We start from the raw sequence: 26647 nt of genomic DNA, 5'->3' as shown, positions 1-26647 counted from the left end.
TCCGTGTTGGGGCTGCTTCTTTTTACATTGTACATCAACGACTTGGATTATGGAATAGATGGCTTTGTGGCTAAGTTTGCTGACGATACGAAGGTAGGTGGAGGGGCCGGTAGTGCTGAGGAAACGGAGAGTCTGCAGAGAGACTTGGATAGATCGGAAGAATGGGCAAAGAAGTGGCAAATAAAATACAATGTTGGAAAGTGTATGGTTATGCACTTTGGCAGAAGAAATAAACGGGCAGACTATTATTTAAATGGGGGAAGAATTCAAAGTTCTGAGATGCAACGGGACTTGGGAGTCCTCGTACAGGATACCCTTAAGGTTAACCTCCAGGTTGAGTTGGTAGTGAAGAAGGCAAATGCAATGTTGGCACTCATTTCTAGAGGAATAGAGTATAGGAGCAGGGATGTGATGTTGAGGCTCTAGAAGGCACTGGTGAGACCTCACTTGGAGTACTGTGGACAGTTTTAGTCTCCCTATTTTAAGAAAGGATGTGCTGACGTTGGAGAGGGTACAGAGAAGATTTACTAGAATAATTCTGGGAATGAGAGGGTTAACATATGAGGAACGTTTGTCCGCTCTTGGTCTGTATTCCTTGGAGTTTAGAAGAATGATGGGAGACCGCATAGAAACATTTCGAATGTTGAAAGGCATGGACAGTGTGGATGTGGCAAAGTTGTTTCCCATGATGGGGCAGTCTAGTATGAGACGGTATGACTTAAGGATTGAAGGGTGCCCATTCAGAACAGAGATGCGAAGAAATTTTTTTAGCCAGAAGGTGGTGAACCTATGGAATTTGTTGCCACGGGTGGCAGTGGAGGCCAAGTCATTGGGTGTATTTAAGGTAGAGATTGATAGGTATCTGAGTAGCCAGGGCATCAAAGGTTATGGTGAGAAGGCGGGAGAGTGAAACTAAATGGGAGAATGGATCAGCTCATGATAACATGGCGGAGCAGACTCGATGGGCTGAATGGCAGACTTCTGCTCCTTTGTCTTATGGTCTAATATTCTTCACTCAGAGGGCTATGAGAGTGTGGAATGAGCTGCCAGCACAAGTAGCGTATGCAAGCTCGATTTCAACATGTAAGAGAAATTTGGATAGGTACATAGCAGGGGTATGGAGAGCCATGGTCCTGGTGCATGTCGATGGGAATAGGCAGTTTAAATGGCTCAGCACAGACTTGTTTCTGTACTGTGTTTCTGTACTGTGCTTTTCTATGATTCTACGACTATCCCTCAGGACTTCAATGCCTTCAGACAGTTTGATCACTGCCCCCACCTCCCAGAATCTGGGAAGGATGGTCAAGCTGCCGCTCATGGATACTGTATTGGCGAAGGACTGCTGGAAACCAAAACTCCAATAGCTTTAAGGAGCATCTCTGAGAACTCAAATTGCCAGGAGTAGGAAGCTGTTCCAGAAGATTACCATGTTTCTTGGGAATAAGAATCTGGTTCTATGTTGCTAATGAAGTGCCACAGCACAAAACATCATTTCCCTCCACAGAAGCTGCTTGACTTGCTGAGTTCTTCCAGCATTTTTTGTGTGTTGCTCCGGCTTTCCAGCATCTGCTGAATCTCTTGTGTCTTTTGTGGGTGTGTAGAGGTTATTGGAGTGTTCCCACTAACTCACCTGTCTGTAATCCCCTGACAGGTGGGTTCCCTGTAACCTCCCGATGTAGGGATTCACCTCTAACATCTCAACGGACGGGTTCACCTCCAACCTCCTGACAGGTTGATTGGAGGACTGCGCAGGTGCAACAGCAGTGTTCCTGCAGAGGTCTGAGAAATATTTTTGACAGGAAACCCAGTCTCTCCAAAAGAGGGGTACCGCCTAGCGGAGCAGTCATCGTGGAAATGGTCATTGTTGGAGTGGTCTGAGTTAGAATAGGAAGGCTTTGGCTCAACAAGGCTTAGAAACATAAAAAACTTAGAAAATAGGTGCAGGAGTAGGCCATTCGGCCCTTCGAGCCTGCATCGCCATTTATTATGATCATAGCTGATCATCCAACTCAGAACCCTGCACCAGCCTTCCCTCCATACCCTCTGATCCCCGTAGCCACAAGGGCCTATCTAACTCCCTCTTAAATATAGCCAGTGAACTGGCCTCAACTGTCTCCTGTGGCAGAGAATTCCACAGATTCACCACTCTCTGTGTGAAGAAGTTTTTCCTAATCTCAGTCCTAAAAGGCTTCCCCCTTATCCTCAAACTGTGACCCCTCGTTCTGGACTTCCCCAACATCGGGAACAATCTTCCTGCATCTAGCCTGTCCAATCCCTTTAGGATTTTATACGTTTCAGTCAGATCCCCCCTCAATCTTCTAAATTCCAACGAGTACAAGCCTAGTTCATCCAGTCTTTCTTCATATGAAAGTCCTGCCATCCCAGGAATCAATCTGGTGAACCTTCTTTGTACTCCCTCTATGGCAAGGATGTCTTTCCTCAGATTAGGGGACCAAAACTGCACACAATACTCCAGGTGTGGTCTCACCAAGGCCTTGTACAACTGCAGTAGTATCTCCCTGCTCCTGTACTCGAATCCTCTCGCTATAAATGCCAGCATACCATTCGCCTTTTTCACCGCCTGCTGTACCTGCCTGCCCACTTTCAATGACTGGTGTATAATGACACCCAGGTCTCATTGCACCTCCCCTTTTCCTAATCGGCCACCATTCAGGTAATAATCTGTTTTCCTATTTTTGCCACCAAAGTGGATAACTTCACATTTATCCACATTAAATTGCATCTGCCATGAATTTGCCCACTCACCCAACCTATCCAAGTCACTCTGCATCCTCTTAGCATCCTCCTCACAGCTAACACTGCCACCCAGCTTCGTGTCATCCACAAGCTTGGAGATGCTGCATTTAATTCCCTCATCCAAGTCATTAATATATATTGTAAACAACTGGGGTCCCAGCACTGAGCCTTGCGGTACCCCACTAGTCACTGCCTGCCATTCTGAAAAGGTCCCGTTTATTCCCACTCTTTGCTTCCTGTCTGCTAACCAATTCTCTATCCACATCAATACCTTACCCCCAATACCGTGTGCTTTAAGTTTGCACACTAATCTCCTGTGTGGGACCTTGTCAAAAGCGTTTTGAAAATCCAAATATACCACATCCACTGGTTCTCCCCTATCCACTCTACTAGTTACATCCTCAAAAAATTCTATGAGATTCGTCAGACATGATTTTCCTTTCACAAATCCATGCTGACTTTGTCCGATCATTTCACCGCTTTCCAAATGTGCTGTTATCACATCCTTGATAACTGACTCCAGCAGTTTCCCGACCACCGACGTTAGGCTAACCGGTCTATAATTCCCCGGTTTCTCTCTCCCTCCTTTTTTAAAAAGTGGGGTTACATTAGCCACCCTCCAATCCTCAGGAACTAGTCCAGAATCTAACGAGTTTTGAAAAATTATCACTAATGCATCCACTATTTCTTGGGCTACTTCCTTAAGGACTCTGGGATGCAGACCATCTGGCCCTGGGGATTTATCTGCCTTTAATCCCTTCAATTTACCTAACACCACTTCCCTACTAACATGTATTTCCCTCAGTTCCTCCATCTCACTGGACCCTCTGTCCCCTACTATTTCTGGAAGATTATTTGTGTCCTCCTTAGTGAAGACAGAACCAAAGTAATTATTCAATTGGTCTGCCATGTCCTTGCTCCCCATAATCAATTCACCTGTTTCTGTCTGTAGGGGACCTACATTTGTCTTTACCAGTCTTTTCCTTTTTACATATCTATAAAAGCTTTTACAGTCAGTTTTTATGTTCCCTGCCAGTTTTCTGTCATAATCTTTTTTTCCCCTTCCTAATTAAGCCCTTTGTCCTCCTCTGCTGAACTCTGAATTTCTCCCAGTCCTCAGGTGAGCCACTTTTTCTGGCTAATTTGTATGCTTCTTCTTTGGAATTGATGCTATCCCTAATTTCTCTTGTCAGCCACGGGTGCACTACCTTCCTTGATTTATTCTTTTGCCAAACTGGAATGAACAATTGTTGTAGTTCATCCATGCAATCTTTAAATGCTTGCCATTGCATATCCACCGTCAATCCTTTAAGTGTCATTTGCTAGTCTATCTTAGCTAATTCACGTCTCATACCTTCAAAGTTACCCCTCTTTAAGTTCAGAACCTTTGTTTCTGAATTAACTATGTCACTCTCCATCTTAATGAAGAATTCCACCATATTATGGTCACTCTTACCCAAGGGGCCTCTCACGACAAGATTGCTAATTAACCCTTCCTCATTGCTCAAAACCCAGTCTAGAATAGCCTGCTCTCTAGTTGGTTCCTCAACATGTTGATTCAAAAAACCATCCCGCATACATTCCAAGAAATCCTCTTCCTCAGCACCTTTACCAATTTGGTTCATCCAATCTACATGTAGATTGAAATCACCCATTATAACTGCTGTTCCTTTATTGCACACATTTCTAATTTCCTGTTTAATACCATCTCTGACCTCACTACTACTGTGAGAATAGGCAGAAGCAAGGTAAGTTCATTCCTTATTTCTTACTCAACTCTAGAAAGAATAGGGGTATGTCTACAGAGCCAGTGTTCTGCTCTGGGTGTCAGGTGTGGGATTTCCAGGAGACTTCCAGCCTCCCCGATGGCCATGTCTGTACCAGGTACATCGAGCTGCTGCTTCTCAGAGAGCGTGTTAGGGAACTGGAGCTGCATCTCGATGACCTTCGGCTTGTTAAGGAAAGTGAAGCAGTGATAGACGGGAGCTACAGGGAGGTAGTCACCCCAAGGCTACAGGAGACAGATAAATGGGTGACTGTCAGGAGAGGGAAGGGGGAACGTCAGATAGTGGAGAGCACCCCTGTGGCCGTCTCCCTCAACAATAAGTACTCCATTTTGAGAACTGTTGTGGGGGGACGAACTTCTGGGGGAAAGCAACATCGGCCGTGCCTCTGGTACAGAGTCTGGCCTGTGGATCAGAAGGGTAGGGAAATGAAAAGGGTGGCAGCAGTAATTGGGAACTCTATAGTTAGGGGTCAGATTCTGTGGATGCAAAAAGGAAACACGGATGGTAGTTTGTCCCCCAGGTGTCAGGGTCTGAGATGTTTCTGGACGCGTCCACAATATCCTGAAATGGAAGGGTGAGTAGCCAGGGATCATGGTACATATTGGTACCAGTGACATAGGTAGGAAAAGGGAGGAACTCCTGAAAACATACAGGGAGTTAGGAAGGAAGCTGAGAAGCAGGACCTCAAAGGTAGTAATCTCAGGATTGCTGCTTGTGTCATGCAAATAGTGAGGATAAAATGAGGTGGCAGATAAAATGCGTGGCTGAAGTATTGGAGCAGGGGGCAGGGATTGAGATTTGTGAATAATTAGGACCTCTTCTGGCCTGGGTGGGACCTGTACAAAAGGGACGGGTCACACTTGAATCTGAGGGGGCCAATATTCTTGCAGGCAGATTTACTAGAGCTGTTGGGAGTGGTTTAAGCTAATATGGCAGGGGGATGGGAACCAGTATGATGGAGATGAGAATCAGCCAGCAGGTTTACAAGTAGATGACGGATGTAACATGAATGTAAGGAAGGACAAGCCAATGATTGGGTACAAATGCAGACAGAGCAAAGAGTTAATTTGTACCACAGAGGCAAAATTCAAAAGAGTGAAGAATGCAGGATTGAAGGTATCATATTTAAATATGCATAGCATTCGGAATAAGGTGGGCAAATTCGTGACGCAATTTGAGATTGTTCGGTATGACGTTGTGGGCATCACTGAGTCGTGGCTGAAAGAAGGCCATAATTGAGAGCTTAACATCAAAGGATAAACTTTGTATAGAAAGGACAGGCAGCGGGTGTGGCTCTGTTGGTAAGAGATGGAATTACATCTTTAGAAAGAGGTGACATAGAATCAGAGACTGTTGAATCTTTCTGGATGAAGTTAAGAAATTGCAAGGGTGAAAAAGAATTATGGGCATCAAATATAGGTCTCCAAATAGCAGCCATGATGTGGGGTTGAGATTGCAAAGGGAGCTGGAAAACACATGTAATAAGGGGAATTATTCAATTGTAATGGGGGACCAATATGCAAGGGGATTGGGAAATCAGGTGGATGTTGGATCGTAAGAGGGATAATTTGTTGAATGCCTATGAGATGGCTTTTTAGAGCAGCTTGTGCTTGAGCCTACTCAGGGAAAGGCTATCTTACATTGAGTGTTGTGTAATAACCCATATCTCATTAGGGAGCTTAACCTAAAGGAACCTTTTGGAGGAGTAATCATAATATGATTGAATTCATACTGCAATTTGAGAGGGAGAAGCATAAGTCACATGTATCAATATCACAATGGAATAAAGGGAATTACAGAGGCATGAGAGAGGAGCTTGCCCAGGTGGACTGGAGAAGGATACAGGCAGGGATGATGGCAGAGCAGAGATGGCTGAAGTTTCAGGCAATAGTTCACAAGGCTCAGTTTAGATATGTTCCACAGAAGAAGAAGTTCTGAAATGGCAGGGGTAGGCAACCGTGGCTGGCAAGGGAAGTTAAGGACTGCATAAAAGCCAAGGAAAGGGCATATAAGGTAACAAAAGTGAGAGGGAAGTTGGATGATTGGGAAGCTTTTAAAATACAACAGAAGGCAACTAAAAAGGCTACGAGATGAGAAAAGATGAATTATGAGGGCAAACAAGCCAAAGATAAGTGGTCTGTGAGTGTCAGGGAGCAGCAGTGAGTGCCATTGCTATTACAAAGGAAAATGTATCAAGCAGACTCAAAGGTCTTCAGTCACCTGGGTGAGATGGACTACATCCCAATGTCCTGAGAGAGGTTATTGTGAAGTTAACAGATGTATTGGTCATGATCTTTCAAGAATCAATTGACTCTGGCAGGTTCTGGAGGACTGGAAGATTTTAAATGTCACTCCACTCTTTAAGAAGTGAGGAAGGCAAAAGAAAGGAAATTATAGGCCAGACACAAGGAAATCCAACCTCAGTGGTTGGGAAAGTGTTGGAGTCTGTTAGTAAGGATGAGGTTTTGGGGTACTTGGAGACTAATGATAAAATAAATCAAAGTCAGCATGGTTTCTTTGAAGGGAAATCTTGCCTGACAAATCTGTTAGAGTTCTTCGAGGAAGTAACAAGCAGGGTGGACAAAGGAGAGGCAGTGGATGTCATTTACTTGGATTTTCAGAAGGCATTTGATAAGGTGCCACACATGAGGCTGCTTAACAAGATAAAATTCTATGGCATTCCAGGAAAGATACTGACATGGATAGAGGAATGGCTGACAGGCAGGAAGCAGCGAGTTGAAATAAAAGGGGCCTTTTCTGGTTGGCTGCCGGTGACTAGTGGTGTTCCTCAGGGGTCAGTATTGGGACCACTGCTTTTCACATTGTTTGTCAATGATTTGGATAATGGAATTGGTGGCTTTGTGGGAAAGTTTGCGGATGATACAAAGATGGGTGGAGGGGTAGGTAGTGCTGAGGAAGCAATGCGATTGCAGCAGGACTTAGACAAATTGGAAGGATGGGCAAAAAAGAGGCAGGTGGTTTACAGTGTTGGGAAATGTATGATAATGTATTTTGGTAAAAGGAACAATAGTGCGGACTATTATCTAAATGGGGAGAAGGTTCAAACATCAGAGGTGCAGAAGGATTTAGGAGTCCCCATGCAAGATTCCCGGAAGGTTAATTTACAGGTTGAGCCTGTGGTAAAGAAGGCAAATGCAAAGTTGGCATTTATTTCAAGGAGAATAGAATATAAAAGCAAGAAGAATATAAAGCTAAGTCTTTATAAGACAGTAATCAGGCTGCACTTGGAGTATTGTCAACAGTTTTGGGCCCCATATCTCAGAAAGGATATGTGGTGATTGGAGAGAGTCCAGAGGAGGTTCACAAGAATGATTCCAGGAACGAAGGGGTAAACATATGAGGAGCATTTGGCAGCTTTGGGCCCGTACTCACTGGAATTTAGAATGATGCGGAGGGATCTCATGGAAACCTACCAAATGTTGAAAGGACTAGATCAGATGGATGTGGAGAGGATGTTTCCTTTGGTGGGGTATCCAGAACTAGAAAGCACAGCCTCAAAATAGAGGGGTGACCTTTTAGAACAGAGGTAAGAAGGAATTTCTTTTAGCCAGAGAGTAGTGAATCTGTGAAATGCTTGGCCACAGACTGTGATGGAGGCCAAGTCCGTGGGTATACCTAAGGCTGAAAGTAATCATTGCCTGATTGGTCAAGGCATCTAAAGACATGGTGAGAAGGCAGGTGTATGTGGTTGTGTGTGATCCGGGAGCAGCCATGATGGAATAGCAGAGCCAAATTGATGGACTGAATGGCTGATTTCTGCTCCTATGTCTTATGGTCTTATAGTTGGGGTGTCAGGGAGGGGTAGCACCTCTGGTGGGGGAACATGTCGCGTCCTTTTTTAGGGTGGTTAATCCACCTTTGGTCCCCACCTGGCACTCAGCTCTCACCTGTGGCTCCCCGTAGCTGTCTGCATGCGACAGCGGCCACACCCCGGGCAACAGCTTCGACAAGCCGGCTAAACCAGGTGAGGGTAGCCGATGGATCTCAAACCCTCGGTGAGATAGGGAGTTGTCTATCCCAGCATGTGAAGACAGACTCCGGCGGATTGAGCGGACGAGACCAGTGGAAGGTCCAACGGTCAAGAAGGTGGTCTCTGCAAGCGCCGTGGAACGTGTAGAGCAGGACAAGACACAGAAGACGTCCTGGTCATCCACTGCACCTAGTCCCATCTCCAGCCGTCTAGACTGTGTCTTGCCACTGGATCCAGATGGGAATTGGGAAGAGAGAGTGAGGCTGACGCTGTGCAACTCTCCCTCACTTAAATCCAAATCACGCGCTAGTCTCGATACCATCATAATGGTGTCGAGGTCCTCATCGACGTCGACAATGGACGAACAACAACAATAGGTGGGTTCACCTGTAAACTCCTGACAGGTAGGTTTACTCATAACCACCCGACAAATGGGTTCACCTCTGACCTCCCGATGGTCGGATTCACCTCTCACCTCTCGACAGACGGGTTCGCCTCTAAACCCTTGACAGACAGGTTCACCTCCAACCTCCCAATGGACAGATTCGCCTCTGACCATCCGATGGATGGGTTCACCTCTGACCTCCCGATGGTCAGGTTCACCTCTGACCTCCCTGCAAGTGGGTTCACCTCCGACCTCCAGACGAAGGGGTTCACCTCTGACCTCCCGACAAAGGGGTTCTCTTCTGACCTCCCAGCGGGCGGGTTCACCTCTAACCACCTGACAGGTAGGTTTACCGTTAACCAACCAAGGAATGCGTTAACCTGTAACCTCCTGATGGGGGGTTCACCTGTAACACCTGAGATGGGTTTACCTGTCCTTCACGGCTCTGCACCTGGGGCGTTTGACCTGTAGACAGCAGGTAGCAGGCAGGCTCCAGCTAAACACCAGTGATCAGCTTGAGACTGTTCTGTCATTCTGCTGAGAGAATCCAACATTCCTTCGCATGCAAATTCAGTCTAATGGATCTCATGTGGCCTGTGACTCTGTATCCTGCTTCTAAAGGTGACCCGTTTAACAGAGAGGAATTTGAGAAGGTTAATGAAGAGTGGATATTATAAAGGGCTAGCATACTGTCAGCACAAGTACATGGAGTTAGAGGGTGCAGAAAAAAGCCTTTCAGACCAACTCAGCCTTGCTGACTACTGGTACAAGCTGTGGCTGCTGTGTGTGGGGCACACACATTCACACAAACATCCAACACACATCAATCACACATTCACACAAACATCTAACACACATCAATCACACATTCACACAAACATCCCCCTGCAAATCTAGTTTAAGCCCTCCCCAAAAGCACTAACAAACCTCCCTGAAAGGATATTGATCCCTTTGTAGTTCAGGTATAACCCGTCTCTCTTGTACAGGTCCCACTTGCCCCAGAAGAGGTCCCAATGATCCTGAAATCTGAAACCCTGCCCCTACACCAGTTCCTCAGCCATGTGTTCATCCGCCACAGCATCCTATTCCTACCCTCACTGGCACGTGGCACAGGTGGCAATCCTGAGATTACCACCCTCGAGGTCCTGCTGTTTAACTTCCTGCCAAGCTCTCTGTACTCACTCTCCAGGACCTCCTCACTCTTTCTTCCTACGTCATTGGTACCGATGTGTACCATGACATCAGGCTGACCACCCTCCCACTTCAGAATGCTGTGCACGCAATCAGAGACATCCCTGACCCTGGCACCCGGGAGGCAACAAACCATGTGGGAGTCTCTGTCACGACCACAGAACTTCCTTTCTGTACCTCTAACTATCGAGTCCCCTATCACTACCACTCTCCTCTTCTTCCACCCTCCTTTCTGCATTGCAGAACCAGACTCAGTGCCAGAGATCCGGCTGCCACTGCTTGTCCCAGGTAAGTCATCCCCCCCAACAGTATCCAAATCGGTATACTTGTTGAGGGGAATGGCCACAGGGGAACCCTGCTCTGCCTGCCCTTTCCCCTTCCCTCGCCTGACGGTAACCTAATTATCTGTGTGCTGCTCCTTTGGGATAACTACCTCCCTGAAGCTACTATCTATAAACATCTCATTCTCCCGAATGATCCGGAGGTCATCCAGCTCCTGCTCCAGTTTCCTAATGCGGTTTGTTGGGAACTGCAGCTGGATCCACTTCTTGCAGTGTCGTTGTCAGGGAGACCAGAGGTCTCCCTGTCTTCTCACATCCTGCAAGAAGGGCATTCCAACAACCTGCCTGGCATTCTCTCTACTCGAAACAAACAAAACAAAACAAAACTTACCGGAACCTACCCTCGCCTCTGCCTGTTGAGCCAAAGCCATCCCACTCTGACGATGGCCACTTCCCTGGATGAAACTGCTTTTGTACTGCGCCAGCTGACCGGCTGTCTTCAGATCCTCTGCTCCCAAATGGTTGGCCATTTAAAAATCTGAAAAAGCCCGCGAATCCTCTCCTTCTTAGCTCTGTATAGCACAGGGGTACAGTACCGGTGAGATTGGGTCTGTCACTGTATAACACTGGGGTACGGTACCGGTGGGGACGGTTCTGTCACTGTATAACACCGGGGTACGGTACCGGTGGGGACGGGTCTGTCACCGTATAACACCGGGATACGGTACCGGTGGGGACGGGTCTGTCACTGTATAACACAGGGGTACGGTACCGGTCAGGACGGGTCTGTCACTCTATTACACTGGGGTACAATATTAGCGGGTACAGGATTTACCCCGTGTAGCACTGGGGTACAGGATTTGTCGACCAGCATTCTAATGCTGATGCACCAGATCAAACTCTGATACGTCATGCTGTAAATAAAATAGTAAAACCACTGTGGATCCTGTAAGAATATGGGAACTCTGCAGGTTGGCCTGCTGCCCAGGTAGTAGGAGATGTGGTCGGTTCCCCACCCCTGTTTGAACTCAAGCATTTCAGGGATCTCTTCTGGGGAGTTATATGGCTTGTCATATGAAGAGCATTGGATGGCTCTGGTCCTGTATTCACTAGAATTCAGAAGAATGAGGGGTGACCTCATTGAAACCTATCGAATGGTGAAAGGCCGTGATTGAGTGGATGTGGAGACGATGTTTCCTTTGGTGGGAGAGTCTAAGACTAGAGGACACAGCCTCAGAATAGAGGCATAATCTTTGAGAACGGAGATGAAGAAGAATTTCTTTAGCTGGAGAGTGGTGAATCTGTGGAATTCTTTGCCACAGGCAGCTGTGGAAGCCAAGTCATGATGTATACTTAAGGAAGAAGTTGATAGATTCTTAATGGCTCAGGGCATAAAGGGGTACGGGAGGTGGCGGGGAGGCAGAAGTTTGGAGCTGAAAGGGAAAATGGATCAAGCATGACAAAATGGCAGTGCAGACTCGATGGGCCAAATGGTCTAATTCTGCTCCTATATCTTATGGTCTTATTGTCACCGCCTCTGTCCATCAGATGACGGGGTAGGGCAGCGTAGAGTGTGGTGCTGAGGCCCCAGTAAGATCATTGTCAACTGATGGAAGTTTGGAGCTGGTTGAAGAGCCGAACGTCCAGTGCCTGATCCGTGTGATGTGTGGGTCAATCAGGTTTGTTCGGGGGGACTGTGCACAGGGTGTTCAGTGAGCTCCCGGTGACAACACTCTCCAGCTTCTGTTCTTTCTGACCTCCTTCCGCTTTATTCCTCATCATTTCCCCGGCTCCATCATCACTCCTCCCTTCCCCTGTTTGTGTCCTTTCCTCTCCCTTTATTTTCCTGCTTTTCTCTTCTTACTCAGTTGCATCACCTTGAGCCTGACCACATCCAGAGGAGGAAACACGCTGAACAGGTAAGCGCCCTCTGCCCCTTGTTGCTGGTGAGTGAGGGGCAGTAATCAGGGTGGTGTGTGAGGGGCAGTAAGGAGGGCGGTGTGTGAGGGGCAGTAATGAGGGCGGTGTGTGAGGGGCAGTAATGAGGGCGGTGTGTGAGGGGCAGTAATGGCGGTGTGTGAGGGGCAGTAGGGAGTTTTGGTAGTACGAAGTGAGGCACTGTAAGGAGTGAGGATAAGAGGGAGTGAGGGGCGCTAGAGACTGAGAGGCGGTGGAGGGTGAGGGGCAATGTAGTGAGGGTGGTGGTGTAGTGAGAGGGTCAGTATGGGAGTGAGAGCGGGCTGGAATCTTCTGAAGGGTTGACATTGGGGCTGCCGCCTGCTCTTGCATTGACCGGGCTTTCAAAGAACAGAGGATTAATCTGGACAGATAATTAAGGAACTGGTCGGAGTTAGGTTCTTTGTAAACGTTAGATTCACGTTCAGTGACGGGTGAAGAGGAGAAAGGTGTTTGTAGTCACTCGTGATCAAATCTGTTGGTTAATGCAAGAGGCTTCCCTCCCGGGTCAAACGGAAAGCATAGGAGCCAGGAATGGCCTTGCTGGTAATGGGCAGACCTGCCCTGTGTGTGGTTCCTCCATCACCCGCCATGTTCCCCTGCACGCAGTGCTCCTGAGCCGGCAAGCGGTACTCGGTGTTATCGATTAGGTACCAGTAACTATTATTTAAAACTCACCCGCACCGCCCCTTTATCCACTGAGCTTTCCTGCTTAATCTGCCCCACCCTATGATGCCCACTGTTTTCTACTAACCCACTTGCCTCCGCCCTGACATTAACCAGCGACAGTCCCACCACTCCTGCCTTTCTCTGTGCGTCACATTTTCCACTGCTTTTCCTCCCCCAGCTCGTCAAATCGGGAATTCTGCACAAGTGTAAGCTCTGTCTAAAGGTGAGTCAGTGAGTGGGTCACTGCTTCGGCGATGAATGAGCCGTGACCTTCCACACTCACCCCTCTGCACGCTTCCACTATTTACCAGTGTCTCTGACTTGGCGCTGGCTTCGTTGTTCAGGTGTGTGCGGCTGCCTGTGGAATGCCACTGTGTGACAGAGACGCTGAACTGTGGCGTAACAGAGCAGAATGGTGTGCCACCTGTGTAAGGGGTTTAGTCCTTGGTCAGATAGTAATCCCTCAGAGAGAATCACCAGGGTCTCCCTCACCTCTATTTACCGGGAGCTTTGCGGATAAAGGACTGGAAGCGTTGTTGAGGATGCCTGCCGCCTATCCCACAATCTGTTTGAGCCACTACCATCAGGAAGGAGGTACCGGAGCATCAAGACTAGGACTGTCAGGCTGGGGAACAGCTTCGTCCCTCAGGCTGTGAGACTTATGAACACCTTGCCACCACCGAGTCCTAGTCACTAGGACAGAGAGCTGTTTACTGGTTACCGTTTACCTGTGCTGTGCAATTCACATCCATTTTGAATAATATTAACCTTTTTATGGTTAATTTTGTTTAGGTGCTATGTGTGATATATGTTTTGTGGATGCACTGTGGTCCGGAGGAATGTTGTTTCGTTTGGTTGTATATGTGTGCAGTCAGATGGCAGCAAACTTGAACTTGAGAGGCACGGAAGCTGGAGTCCTGAGCTTCCAGGAGCAGTTCTGATCTTTCCAGGAGGGTTTCTGTCAGTCAGAGAAGTGTTAGCCTGTGGGAATCATTAACAAGATGAGATTGGGAGTGAAGTGCCTGAGAGGTGGTGTGAACCGAGATATGGAGATGATGAGAACAGGAGGGCGACTGTTATTTGATAAACTCCCCTACTGGGGACTTTGTGTTTGGAACTGGGATCCCGCCCATCCTCTGCATTGCAGTGTCCCCGGGAACAATACACCTCTCGCAGGAACGAAGGTAAATTCACCTCAGCAGTGGAGGTTGTGTGTCCTCCTGACCCCGGTTACAACAACTGTCCTGATGGAGCGTCTCATCAGTGAAGTACACATACGTCACTATATACAGCCCCATGATTCATTTTTTGTGGGCATTCACAGTACGAAGAAGTACAATACAATCAATGAAAGACCACACACATCAAGACGGGCAAAACATGCAAATACAAAAAGTAAAAAATAATGAACTATACTAATAACTAAATAAGCAATAAATATTGAGAACATGAGATAAACAGCCCTTGAAAGTTAGTACATAGGTTGTGAGAACAGGTTGTGAGTGACGGTAATGGTCTCGATACAAAGGATCAAATCTTTATTGATGCAGTTTGACCTGCTGAGTTCCTCTGGTGTTGTCTCTGTATTGTCTATTGATACAGTCTGACCTACTGTGTTCCTCTGGTGTTGTCTCTGTATTGTCTATTGATGCTGCCTGACCTGCTGAGTTCCTGTGGTGTTGTCTCTGTATTGTCTATTGATACAGTCTGACCTGCTGAGTTCCTCTGGTGTTGTCTCTGTATTGTCTATTGATGCTGCCTGACCTGCTGAGTTCCTCTGGTGTTGTCTCTGTATTGTCTATTGATACAGTCTGACCTGCTGAGTTCCTCTGGTGTTGTCTCTGTATTGTCTATTGATGCTGCCTGACCTGCTGAGTTCCTGTGGTGTTGTCTCTGTATTGTCTATTGATGCTGCCTGACCTGCTGAGTTCCTCTGGTGTTGTCTCTGTATTGTCTATTGATACAGTCTGACCTGCTGAGTTCCTCTGGTGTTGTCTCTGTATTGTCTATTGATGCTGCCTGACCTGCTGAGTTCCTGTGGTGTTGTCTCTGTATTGTCTATTGATGCTGCCTGACCTGCTGAGTTCCTCTGGTGTTGTCTCTGTATTGTCTATTGATGCTGCCTGACCTGCTGAGTTCCTGTGGTGTTGTCTCTGTATTGCCTATTGATGCTGCCTGACCTGCTGAGTTCCTGTGGTGTTGTCTCTGTATTGTCTATTGATGCTGCCTGACCTGCTGTGTTCCTCTGGCGTTCTGAGTGTTACTCTGGATTTGCACCACCTGTGGAACCTCTTGTGTTTAACTGCTGTCAAGTTGCTCTTTGAGACAAAAGCTGGCAGTTCTGGGGCTTGGGGCTCCTACAGCCCCAGGAATCAGCCCCACACTCCTGTGATGTTAAAAGCAGTCCAAATCTCTCATGAACTCAAGCTCTCTGCTAGGAGAACAGAGGCAGCATGGTGAGAAGAAAGCACAGAATCAGGCCATTGAGGAACGGAGAGGGAATATCCCAGCAGCAGATTCCTCCCTTCCACAGTACCCTGGTCCTCACCATTGCATTCAGTTATCTGTGTGTGCATTAAACCCGTAATTCGCATAGTCTGTGTGTGACATAAAACCTGCGATTGCGTTGTCTATGTGTGCATTAAACCAGTCGATCGCATAGTCTGTGTGTGCATTAAACCCGTAGATCGCATAGTCTGTGTGTGCATTAAACCAGTCGATCGCATAGTCTGTGTGTGCATTAAACCCGTAGATCGCATAGTCTGTGTGTGCATTAAACCAGTCGATCACATAGTCTGTGTGTGCATTAAACCCGTAGATCGCATAGTCTGTGTGTGCATTAAACCAGTCGATCGCATAGTCTGTGTGTGCATTAAACCAGTCGATCGCATAGTCTGTGTGTGCATTAAACCAGTCGATCGCATAGTCTGTGTGTGCATTAAACCCGTAGATCGCATAGTCTGTGTGTGCATTAAACCAGTCGATCGCATAGTCTGTGTGTGACATAAAACCTGCGACTGCATTGTCTGTGTGTGCATTAAACCCGTAGATCGCATAGTCTGTGTGTGACATAAAACCTGCGATCGCATTCTGTGTTTGACATTAAACCCCCAAATCGCATTGCCTGTGTGTGACATTGAACCCCCAGATCGCATTGCCTGTGAAATTAAATGCCAGATCACGTTGTCTGTGTATCATTGCTATTCCAGCTTGTGTTCTTGCACCCGTTAGCCCGAGTGCATTGAACAGTCCCTGTGCGTGCATTGAACGGTTGCTTTGCGCGCATTGTATGGTCCCTGTGCGCATGTTGTACGGTCCCTGTGTGCACGCCTGGCCCTGTCTGTACTCATTACCCTGAATGCCACACTGACTCTGCCTGTGTTTTGCAGGTTTACATTCCCAGCCGGACGGCCATCATCCTCGCTCGGGTGGATCCCCCCAACTGACCAGGAGCACAGGGAGAACGGGGCAACATCTGGACACGTTACCCTTCCTGCACATTAACCCTTGCCTGTTCGAGATTTGTCATTAAATATCTGTGGTAAACTGAACACCTTCCAATGATGGTCTGCGTGCACCTTGTTCCAGAGATTGAGGGACAGATTCTGGAGCAAATCACCCCCGAGAGGGAACCCTCACCACCTCATCTCAGAAGGGTGATGCTGAAGGGGTGTATCAGCTATTTCCACGCTGGGGAACATGTCTCTGGCTAGCCACTCGATGTTGGCCTCTCATCATTTTGATCACATCTGTCAAGTCTCCTCGCATTGTCCTTTGCTCCAAAAAGAAAAGCCCCAGCTCACTCAACCTACGCTCATAAGACATGATCTCTAATCCAGGCAGCATCCTGGTAAATCTCTTCTGCACTCTCTCTAAAGCTTCCACATCCTTCCTATAATGATGACGGAGGTATGGGAACCAGAGAGGGTGGGATAGTTGGTCTACAGCTAGGTGCAACATGTAAAGAGTAGGATGGAGTTTGAAATCAAAAGGACTCTAGCACTTTGCAAAGAGTATTTGAAAGGTCTCCTTGTCATCAGCGGGACAGGTTACTGAGAAATCACCTCATTATTCCCCAACCCAAAAACATGCCAGTTAATTGGCCATTGTGAGTTGTCTTGGGATGAAGCTGGGGTTAAAAGACAGGCAGATGTAGTGGGTGCTGGGTCACTGGGTTGCTGGGTGCTGGGTGGCGTGACTCATTGAGCTGCAAGAACCTGTTCCATGCACTATCTCTAAATAAATAAATAGATTAGATTGGGCTCAAGCAATCCCGGGCTGTCCTCAGGAGTAAAAGAGAATGAGAGGTGACTTGATAGAAGTGTGCAAGGTGATGAGATGCGTAGATGGAGTGGACAATCAGACACTTTTTTTTTCCAGAGCGCCACCAAAGATGGTCAGAATAAGGACACTGGACTTTGCGCTGTTCTCTGGAGATGTGTGCACCATGCCTCATCAACCACACTGCACTGCACTGACGCCCACAGGGTGGCAGCAAAGCTAGCTGTTGCCATTTGCCACTGTCCTCCCCACATTTGCCAGCTGGATAAAGCTTCATACACATCTCCTCCATCAAAATTCAGACCCAGCAACTGACAACAGCACTGTTCTTTCACAAACACTCGGCCCACATGGTGCCTGAATCTGCTTGAGTACAGGAATGCCAGGGAGAAACCCTATCCTCAAACTCACTGGCTGTAAATGTTACTCAATGCTTGAGTCACAAACGGGAAATCATTTATAAAGTATCTCTGTTAAAAATTCTGCTTAAAAATATGGGGTGTTACGTTCTGTTGCAAGGTACAATAGTGCTGGACTGGCAATTTCTGTTAGATTTGTTGATGTACCTTTTCAGTAGTATTGGAGAGTGAAGACTTTATCGAAGTACAGGACCTGAAGGATTAAGAGAAACACTCACAACATGCTGGAGGAACTCAGCAGGTCGGGCAGCATCCGTGGAAACAATCAGGATTAAGAGAAGTTGGTATCATTCGGCAGTTTAATAAAGGATCGACCTTATTGAGTCTTCTTTGAAGAAGTAGCAATCTGCATTGAGGATAACTCCTGCCAAAAGAGCAAAAAAAGGGATTAAAGCTCAAAATATAATTTGCTAAAAATGTTGACATGGGTAGGGGATGAAGAAAACATTTAACACATTTGCCTTCATTAGTTGTGGCTCTGAGTACAGTTCAGATTCAATTTAAGATTATTGTCAACCATGTACATATATACTGCCAATGAAACAATGTTCCACCAGACCAAACTACACAACACCGTACATATAACTCACACACACAACACAATCAAACACCGCCAATGAAACAATGTTCCTCCAGGCCCAAGTTCACAACACAGTACATATAACTCACATATCTGTTACATAACCAGCAACAATAAATATCAATCGAGTCAGGTTATATAAAAACAGCCAAACATTTATTAAACACGGATAAACAATAAAAAACAAACAAAAACCTTAACCGGAAGTTAACCGCTATGCGGCCGTTCAACAAATCGTCACTCGGTACTGGTTCTTAAAGCGACAAATGCCAAGACAGTTCATAAAGCGGTAAAGTCAAACACAGTTCTTAAAATGGTAAATTCGAAAGTCCAACAGATTTATACATTCAATTGGGAGAGACTTCTCTGGAGAAGGATTTCTTCATAGACGCGACTTTCCTGCTGGTTCTGTCCAAAGGATTCACGATGAAGGAAATAAACAGCTTAAAACAACTGACCTTTATTTCTAGAGAGCACCTTGCAGGAACTTCCTTGCTCTTTTGGCAGGAGTTATCCTTAATGCAGGTCACTACTTCTTCAATAAGGTCAATCCTTTATTAAATTGCCGAACGATACCAACTTCTCTTAATCCTAATCATTTCCATGGATGCTGCCCGACCTGCTGAGTTCCTCCAGCATGTTGTGAGTGTTTCTCTTAATCCTTCAGGTCCTGTACTTCGATAAAGTCTTCACTCTCCAATACTACTGAAAGGGTACATCAACAAATCTAGCAGAAATTTCCAGTCCAGCACTATTGTACCTTGCAACAGAACGTAACACTCCATTTTAAAAATGAAACTGCATCATAAAACAAATACGCAACGGAACGGAGACACTGACGAATGTTCTAGCCGGAAAACTAACTGCGTCACCAGGGGTCTTCCCTTTTATACCCGTGGTGAACATGTCATCACGTGACCTCATCGGTGGGAAAATTACATCAGGTGACCTCCAAAAGACCATTACATCATTCTCACAAGAAAGTCACAAGATCTCCTTGAGGTATGTAACATATGTAACACATACAAGTAATATTACCACAAATTAATTAACAAATAAGGTGTATTTTTGACACAAGTTAAAAAGTAAACAGTATAACGCTACTGGTGGCACTTGGTACATGATGACCTGGGTGTGGCAGGGAGTTCAGTTCTCTCACAGCCTGGGGGAAGAAGCTGTTTCGACTCTAACCGTTCTTGTCCTAATGCCATGGTGCCTCCTGCCGGATGGTAGGGCATCGAAAAGATTTTTGGAACAATGGGAGGGATCATTGACAATGCTGAGGGCCCTGTGTAGGCAGTGCTCCTGAGAAATATCTCCAATGGTTGGAAGAGAAACCCAGATGATCCCCTCAGCAGATCCTCACAATTCTTTGTAGTGTTTTGTGGTCAGAAGCCTGGCAATTCCTGACTCAAGCAGGGATGCAGCTGGTCAGGACACTGGTGCAGGAGTTGGGACGTTACGTTACAACTGTACAAGTCATTGGTGAGAGTGTACGGAGTATTGAGGGAGAGACCAGGTAGTCTGTGGCTTGTTACCACTGGGTGAAAGGAACTGGCAGATGACCTTATAACATCATGAGGGGCATAGATAAGGTGGAGAAGATTTACGAGGATGATGCTGGGTCTGGAGAACCTGAGCTACAGTGGGATGCAAAAGTTTGTGTGCACCCCTGGTCAAAATTTCTGTTACTGTGAATAGCTAAGCGGGTAAAAGATGACCTGATTTCCAAAAGGCATAAAGTTAAAGATGACACATTTCTTTAATATTTTAAGCAAGATTACATTTTAATTTCAATCTTTTACAGTTTCAAAATAAACAAAAAAAGGAAAAGGGCCCGAAACAAATGTTTGGGCATCCTGCATGGTCAGTACTTAGTAACACCCCCTTTGGCAAGTATCACAGCTTGTAAACGCTTTCTGTAGCCAGCTAAGAGTCTTTCAATTCTTGTTTGGGGGATTTTCACCCATTCTTCCTTGCAAAAGCCTTCTAGTTCTGTGAGATTCTTGGGCCACCTTGCATGCACTGCTCTTTAGAGGTCTATCCACAGATTTTCGCTGATGTTTAGGTCAGGGTACTGTGAGGACCATGGCAAAACCTTCAGCTTGTGCCTCTTGAGGTAGTCCATTGTGGATTTTGAGGTGTGTTTAGGATCATTATCTTGTTGTAGAAGCCATCCTCTTTTCATTTTCAACTTTTTTTACAGACGGTGTGATGTTTGCTTCCAGAATTTGCTGGTACTTAATTGAATTCACTCTTCTCTCTACCAGTGAAATCTTCCTCATGCCACTGGCTGCAACACAAGCCCAAAGCATGATCAATCCAACCCGTGCTTAACAGCTGGAGAGGTGTTCTTTCATGAAATTCTGCACCCTTTTTTCTCCAAACATACCTTTACTCATTGCGGCCAAAAAGTTCTCTTTTAACTTCATCAGTCCACAGGACTTGTTTCCAAAATGCATCAAGCTTGTTTCGGTGTTCCTTTGCAAACTTCTGACGCTGAATTTTGTGGTGAGGACACAGGAAAGGTTTTCTTCTGATGACTCTTCCATGAAGGTCATATTTGTGCAGGTGTCGCTACACAGTAGAACAGTGCACCACCACTCCAGAGTCTGCTAAATCTTCCTGAAGGACTTTTGTAGTCAAATGGGGGTTTTGATTTGCCTTTCTTGCAATCTTACGAGCAGTTCCCTTGGAAAGTTTTCTTGGTCTTACAGACCTCAACTTGACCTCCACCTGTTAACTGCCATTTCTTAATTACATTACGGACTGAGGAAACGGCTACCTGAAAACGCTTTGCTATCTTCTTATAGCCTTCTCCTGCTTTGTGGGCTTCATTCGTTTTAATTTTCAGAGTGCTAGCAGCTGCTTAGAGGAGCCCATGGCTGCTGATTGTTGGGACAAGGTTTGAGGAGTCAGGGTATTTGTAAAGCTTTGAATTTTGCATCACCTGGCCTTTCCTAATGATGACTGTGAACAAGCCATAGCCCTAACAAGCTAATTGAGGTCTGAGACCTTGGTAAAAGTTATCCGAGAGCTCAAATCTCTGGGGTGCCCAAACTTTTGCATGGTGCTCCTTTCCTTTTTTCACTGTAAAATTGTACAAAACAAAAATAATACACTAATCTTGCTTAAAATGTCACAACGGGGGCCATTGGTAGCAGACCCAAATGCAAGACACAGACACTGAAGTACAAGGAACAGGACTTGACTAGAGTAGGGACGTGACAGGATACAGACAAGGAGCAGGGACAAGAACGCAGACTTGGGCTAGGACATGGACTAGACAGGGAACCCGGACAAGGAACTATGAACTAGGAGCCTGGGCTTGGGCTCCGAGCCAGAGGCTGGACAAGGACCCAGGACCTGGGTCTTGACTCGGGCTTGAACTCCAGAACTAGACGAGGACAAGACGAGGCTACAGGACTGGACATGGCTTGGGTGAGGAACTCCTGGGTAGGGCGAGACACAAGGACAGGTAAAGACACATGGACAGGACTCAGATAGGACTGGACTGGGCGAGGGCCTTCAGGAGCATGGAGCCTTGGACTAGAAGAGACGGGAGCATGGAAAACAGAGCCGGGACCCCTCCTTGGGAACAGGATGTAGGGCCGGGACTCATACACAGAACGCTGAACATGAAGAGATGGATCCCAATGCAAGGTGGCAGCAAACGGTCGGACCCACCTAGCAAAGGCGTGGACACAGAGAGACCATTCCACACAACGAAAGATAGTTCCTTATCTTGACCTAACAAGGCTCTGGTCTTTCTCCAGCGGTAAAACTTCAGCAATACAGGCAGGGTATCCAGGCTAGGTGATCAGGCAGCGAGTCAGGCGAGGGGGGAAAGACAAAGAGGGAAACAGACAGTCCAGCGGGGACTCCCTGGTTTCCAGAGGTATTTATGTCTCAGCCCCAAAATGAGAAAATTTAGTGCCTACAACAGAAACTGGGGAAAACTAGAAACCCTGGAATAAAGAACCATGGACTGGACCGTGAACCAGAATACGGACTTCACGGACTGGGCCATGACATAAAATGTTGAAAAGAATGTTTCATCTTTAACTTTATGCCTTTTGGAGAGCAGGTCATCTTCTACTCATTTAACTATTCACAGTAACAGAAATTTTGACCGGGGTGCCCAAACTTTTGCATACCACCGTAATATTGAATAAGTTAGGATTGTATTCCTTGGAACATAGAGGATTAAACATAGAATAGTACAGCACAGTACAGGCCCTTCGGCCCACAATGTTGTGCTGAACCTCAAACCCTGCCTCCCATATAAGCCCCCACCTTAAATTCCTCCATATACCTGTCTAGTAGTCTCTTAAACTTCACTAGTGTATCTGACTCCACCACTGACTCAGGCAGTGCATTCCACGCACCAACCACTCTCTGAGTAAAAAACCTTCCTGTAATATCCCCCTTGAACTTCCCACCCCTTACTTTAAAGCCATGTCCTCTTGTATTGAGCAGTGGTGCCCTGGGGAAGAGGTGCTGGCTATCCACTCTATCTATTCCTCTTATTATCTTGTACACCTCTATCATGTATCCTCTCATCCTCCTTCTCTCCAAAGAGTAAAGCCCTAGCTCCTAAGAGGAGATTTGATAGAGGTATACGTGGGTGTTACTCTGGTTGGCGATCAGTGGTGAGTGGTGTGCCGTGGGGACAGTGCTGGGTATACATTATTGATCATGATATACATTAATGATCTGGAAGAGGGGTCGAGTGTAGTGTATCTAAGTTTGCTGATGACACTAAATTGAGTAGAAAAGCAAATTATGCAGAAAACATGAGTCTGCAAAGAGATAGAGATAGGTTAAGTGAGACTGGCAGATGAAATACATGGAAAACAAAAAACCTACAGCACAATACAGGCCCTTCAGCCCACAACGCTGAGCCAAACTTACTTATTTTAGAAATTACCTAGTGTTACCCATAGTCCTCCTTTTTTCTAAGCTCCATGTACCTATCCAAGAGTCTCTTAAAAGACCCTATTGTATCCACCTCCACCACCGTCGCCGGCAGCCTCACCATTCTTTGCATAAAAAACTTACTCCTGATATCTCCTCTGTACCTACTTCCAATCACCTTAAAACTGTGTCCTCCCATGCTAGCCATTTCAGTCCTGGGGGAAAAAAACCCTAACTATCCACATGATCAATGCCTCTCATCATTTTATACACCTCTATCCTCCACCACTCCAGGAGAAAGGATCGAGTTCACTCAACCTATTCTCATAAGGCATGCTCCACAATCCAGGCAACATCATTGTAAATCTCCTCTGCACCTTTTCTATGGTTTCCACATCCTGCCTGTAGTGAGGTGACCAGAACTGAGCACAGTACTCCAAGTGGGGTCTGACCAGGGTTGTATGCAGCTGTAACATAACCTCTTGGCTCCTAAGCTCTATCCCATGGTTAATGAAGGCCAATACACTGTATGCCTTCTTAACCACAGAGTCAACCTCCACAGCAGCTTTGAGTGTCCTTTGGACTCAGACCCCAAGATCCCTCTGATCCTCCACACTGCCAAGAGTCTCATCATTAATAATATATTCTACCAACATATTTAACCTACCAAAACAAACCACCTCACATTTATCTGGGTTGAACTCCATCTGCCACTTCTCAGCCCAGTTTTGCATCCGATCAATGTCCCGCTGTAACCTCTGACAGCCCTCCACACTATCCACAACACCCCAACCTTTGTATCATCAGCAAATTTACTAACCCATCCCTCCACTTCCTTATCCATGTCATTTATATAAAAAAAAACAAAGAGAAAGGGTCCCAGAACGGATCCCTGAGGCACACCACTGGTGACCGACCTCCATGCAGAATATGACCCATCGACAACCACTCTTTGCCTTCTGTGAGCAAGCCAGTTCTGGAGCCACAAAGCAAGGCCCCCTTGGATCCCATGCCTCCTTACTTTCTCAATAAGCCTGGCATGGGATACCTTATCAAATGCCTTGCTGAAATCCATATACACTACATCTACTGCTCTACCTTCATCAATGTGTTTAGTCACATCCTCAAAAAATTCAATCAGGCTCATAAGGCACAACCTGCCTTTCACAAAGCCATACTGACTATTCCTAATCATATTATGCCTCTCCAAATGTTCATAAATCCTGCCTCTCAGGATCTTTTCTATCAATTTACCAACCACTGAAGTAAGACTCACTGGTCTACAATTTCCAGGGCTATCTCTACTCCCTTTCTTGAATAAGGGAACAACATCCTCAACCCTCCAATCCTCCGGAACCTCTCCCGTCCTCATTGATGATGCAAAGATCATCACCAGAGGCTCAGCAATCTCCTCCCTCACCTCCCACAGTAGCCTGGGATATATCCCATCCGGTTTCTGAGACTTATCCAATATGATACTTTCCAAAAGCTCCAGCACATCCTCTTAATGTCTATATGCTCAAGCTTTTCAGTCCGCCGTAAGTCATCCCTACAATCACCAAAGTCCTCTTCCAAAGTGAATTCAATGTTGGTAAATGCGAGGTCATCCACTTTGGAAGGAAAAATGCAAGAGCAGATTATTCAAATGGTAAAAAATTGCAGCATGCTGTTATCCAGAGGATCTTTTTTTACAAGATATCTTTTTCAGAAATTCAGTGCTACAATATATATACACCAGTGACTAACACAATTACTACACAACTACTAGACAAACGACATTAAACAAAAATGTTTCCATTTCGCTAATACCCCGTGGAACCTAACGGTCCCGGAATGCCTTAATGGTGGCCGTGGACCCCGCGTATTCTCTCTCAATGGTTGCCCGGGCACGAATATACCCCCTAAACATTGCTAGGCGTCTGCTCGGGCAGATCCCTCCGCCACCCGTTTCCAGGACCCACAGATAGCTGTTTCTGCTCGCCCCAGCAGCAACTTCACAAGGACATCCTCATCCCTCCATGCCCCCCTCCTTACTGGATGACCGTATATAAATAGGGTGGGGCTAAATTGTAGCCAGAAGGCGAACCAACATTATGTGACTCATGAGCACTCCCAAGTGCCTGATGCACCTGCTCCAGGAAACTGGGTCCTAGCAGTGTCTCTCTCTCTCTCTCTTGACCAGGAGAAGGCGTTTGAGCGGGTAGACTACAGTTTCCTGGTGGGCACTGTGCAGGCATTTGGGCTCGAACAATACTTTGTAGCCCGAGCTCGTCTCCTATAGTCTGCCGCAGAGTACCTTGTTAAGATCAACGGATCACTAACAGCGCCCATTCCCTTTAGAAGAAGAGTGCGTCAGGGGTGCCCCATGTCCGGCCAGTTGTATGCGATCTGTGTAGAACCATTCCGGCGCCTTCTCCGGCGGAGGCTGAAGGGTCGGGTTCTGCGCCAACCGAAGATGGAGGTCGCCCTCTCAGCTTACGCCGACGACGGGCTCCCGATGGTGATAGATGCCGGTGGCCTGCGGAGGATGTGCGGTAAGTTTTATCGGCGGGGTCCTCCGCTTGGATCAACTGGGCGAAATTTCCGGGCTCTTAGTGGGTCAATAGCAGGTGGACTCCCTGCCGGAGGAGATGAGAGCTTCTGAGTGGAGCAGCAGGCATCTCTATCTGGGAGTCTACCTGAGCCCTTCTGGGGAGACCTGGCTGGCGAACTGGCAGGACCTGGAGATGAAAGTCGTAGCCTTGCTGGGGCGATGGTTAAGCTTTGTCAGGGTGCTTTCCTTTCAAGGTAGGGCGGTGGCCATAAACAGCTGGTGGCCTCCATGTTGTGGTACCGGATGGTCACCTTGGCCCCTCCTGCCCCCTTTGTTGCGAGAATGCAGAGGAAGTTACTGGACTTCTGGGGCAACAGGAAACACTGGGTCTCCGCAGCGGTCTTGAGTCTCCCAGTGGGAGAGGGCGGACAGTCGCTGGTGTGTACGTACACGACTGGCGGCTCCCCGCCTCAGGACTCTGCAGAGATTCCTGTACGCCGAGCACCCTCCCAGGTGGCAGGTGTTGGCGATGTACTTCCTCCGGAGGGGCTGCTGTCTTCACGAAGAGGTGCGGCTACCACCGGCGTGCGTCAGCCGTGCTACTTTGCGGAGCCTGCCCGGCTTCTATCAGGACCTACTGAGAGTCTGGGACATGGTTACCTCCGGTCTCCTTACTTGAGGAAAGACATACTGACTTTGGAGGCGGTGCAGAGGAGGTTCACCAGGTTGATTCCAGAGATGAGGGGGTTAGACTATGAGGAGAGATTGAGTCACCTGGGACTGTACTCACTGGAATTCAGAAGAATGAGAGGAGATCTCATAGAAATAAAATTATGAAATGGATAAATAGAGGCAGGAAAGTTGTTTCCATTGGTAGGTGAGACTAGAACTAGGAGGCAT

General features: G+C 46.8%; 2 protein-coding genes across 5 annotated transcripts in view; both read left to right on the top strand.

Moving 5' to 3' along the window:
* Positions 1 to 16578, top strand: part of LOC134347785 (1,4-alpha-glucan-branching enzyme-like) — a 507671-nt gene extending 491093 nt beyond the window's left edge. For 2 of the 4 annotated variants that reach the window (XM_063050206.1, XM_063050204.1), the window contains exons 16-18: positions 12261 to 12311; positions 13196 to 13240; positions 16407 to 16578. In XM_063050206.1, coding sequence (XP_062906276.1) covers positions 12261 to 12311; positions 13196 to 13240; positions 16407 to 16463 — 153 coding nt within the window. In that variant the 3' untranslated portion in view covers positions 16464 to 16578. The remainder of the gene's footprint in view (positions 1 to 12260; positions 12312 to 13195; positions 13241 to 16406) is intronic. The other 2 variants (XM_063050205.1, XM_063050207.1) reach the window with 2 other exon arrangements.
* A 339-nt stretch (positions 16579 to 16917) lies between these two features.
* The window catches only part of LOC134347760 (ubiquitin-associated and SH3 domain-containing protein A-like), a 125156-nt gene continuing 115426 nt past the window's right edge, over positions 16918 to 26647 (top strand). The window contains exons 1-2 of the mRNA XM_063050164.1: positions 16918 to 16926; positions 25555 to 25748. Coding sequence (XP_062906234.1) covers positions 16918 to 16926; positions 25555 to 25748 — 203 coding nt within the window. The remainder of the gene's footprint in view (positions 16927 to 25554; positions 25749 to 26647) is intronic.

Source organism: Mobula hypostoma, chromosome 6 (assembly GCF_963921235.1).
Source record: "Mobula hypostoma chromosome 6, sMobHyp1.1, whole genome shotgun sequence".
NCBI classification, from domain to species: domain Eukaryota; kingdom Metazoa; phylum Chordata; class Chondrichthyes; order Myliobatiformes; family Myliobatidae; genus Mobula; species Mobula hypostoma.
The sequence above is the reverse complement of the archived record's forward strand: the minus strand, read 5'-3'. Positions and strand labels throughout refer to the sequence as shown.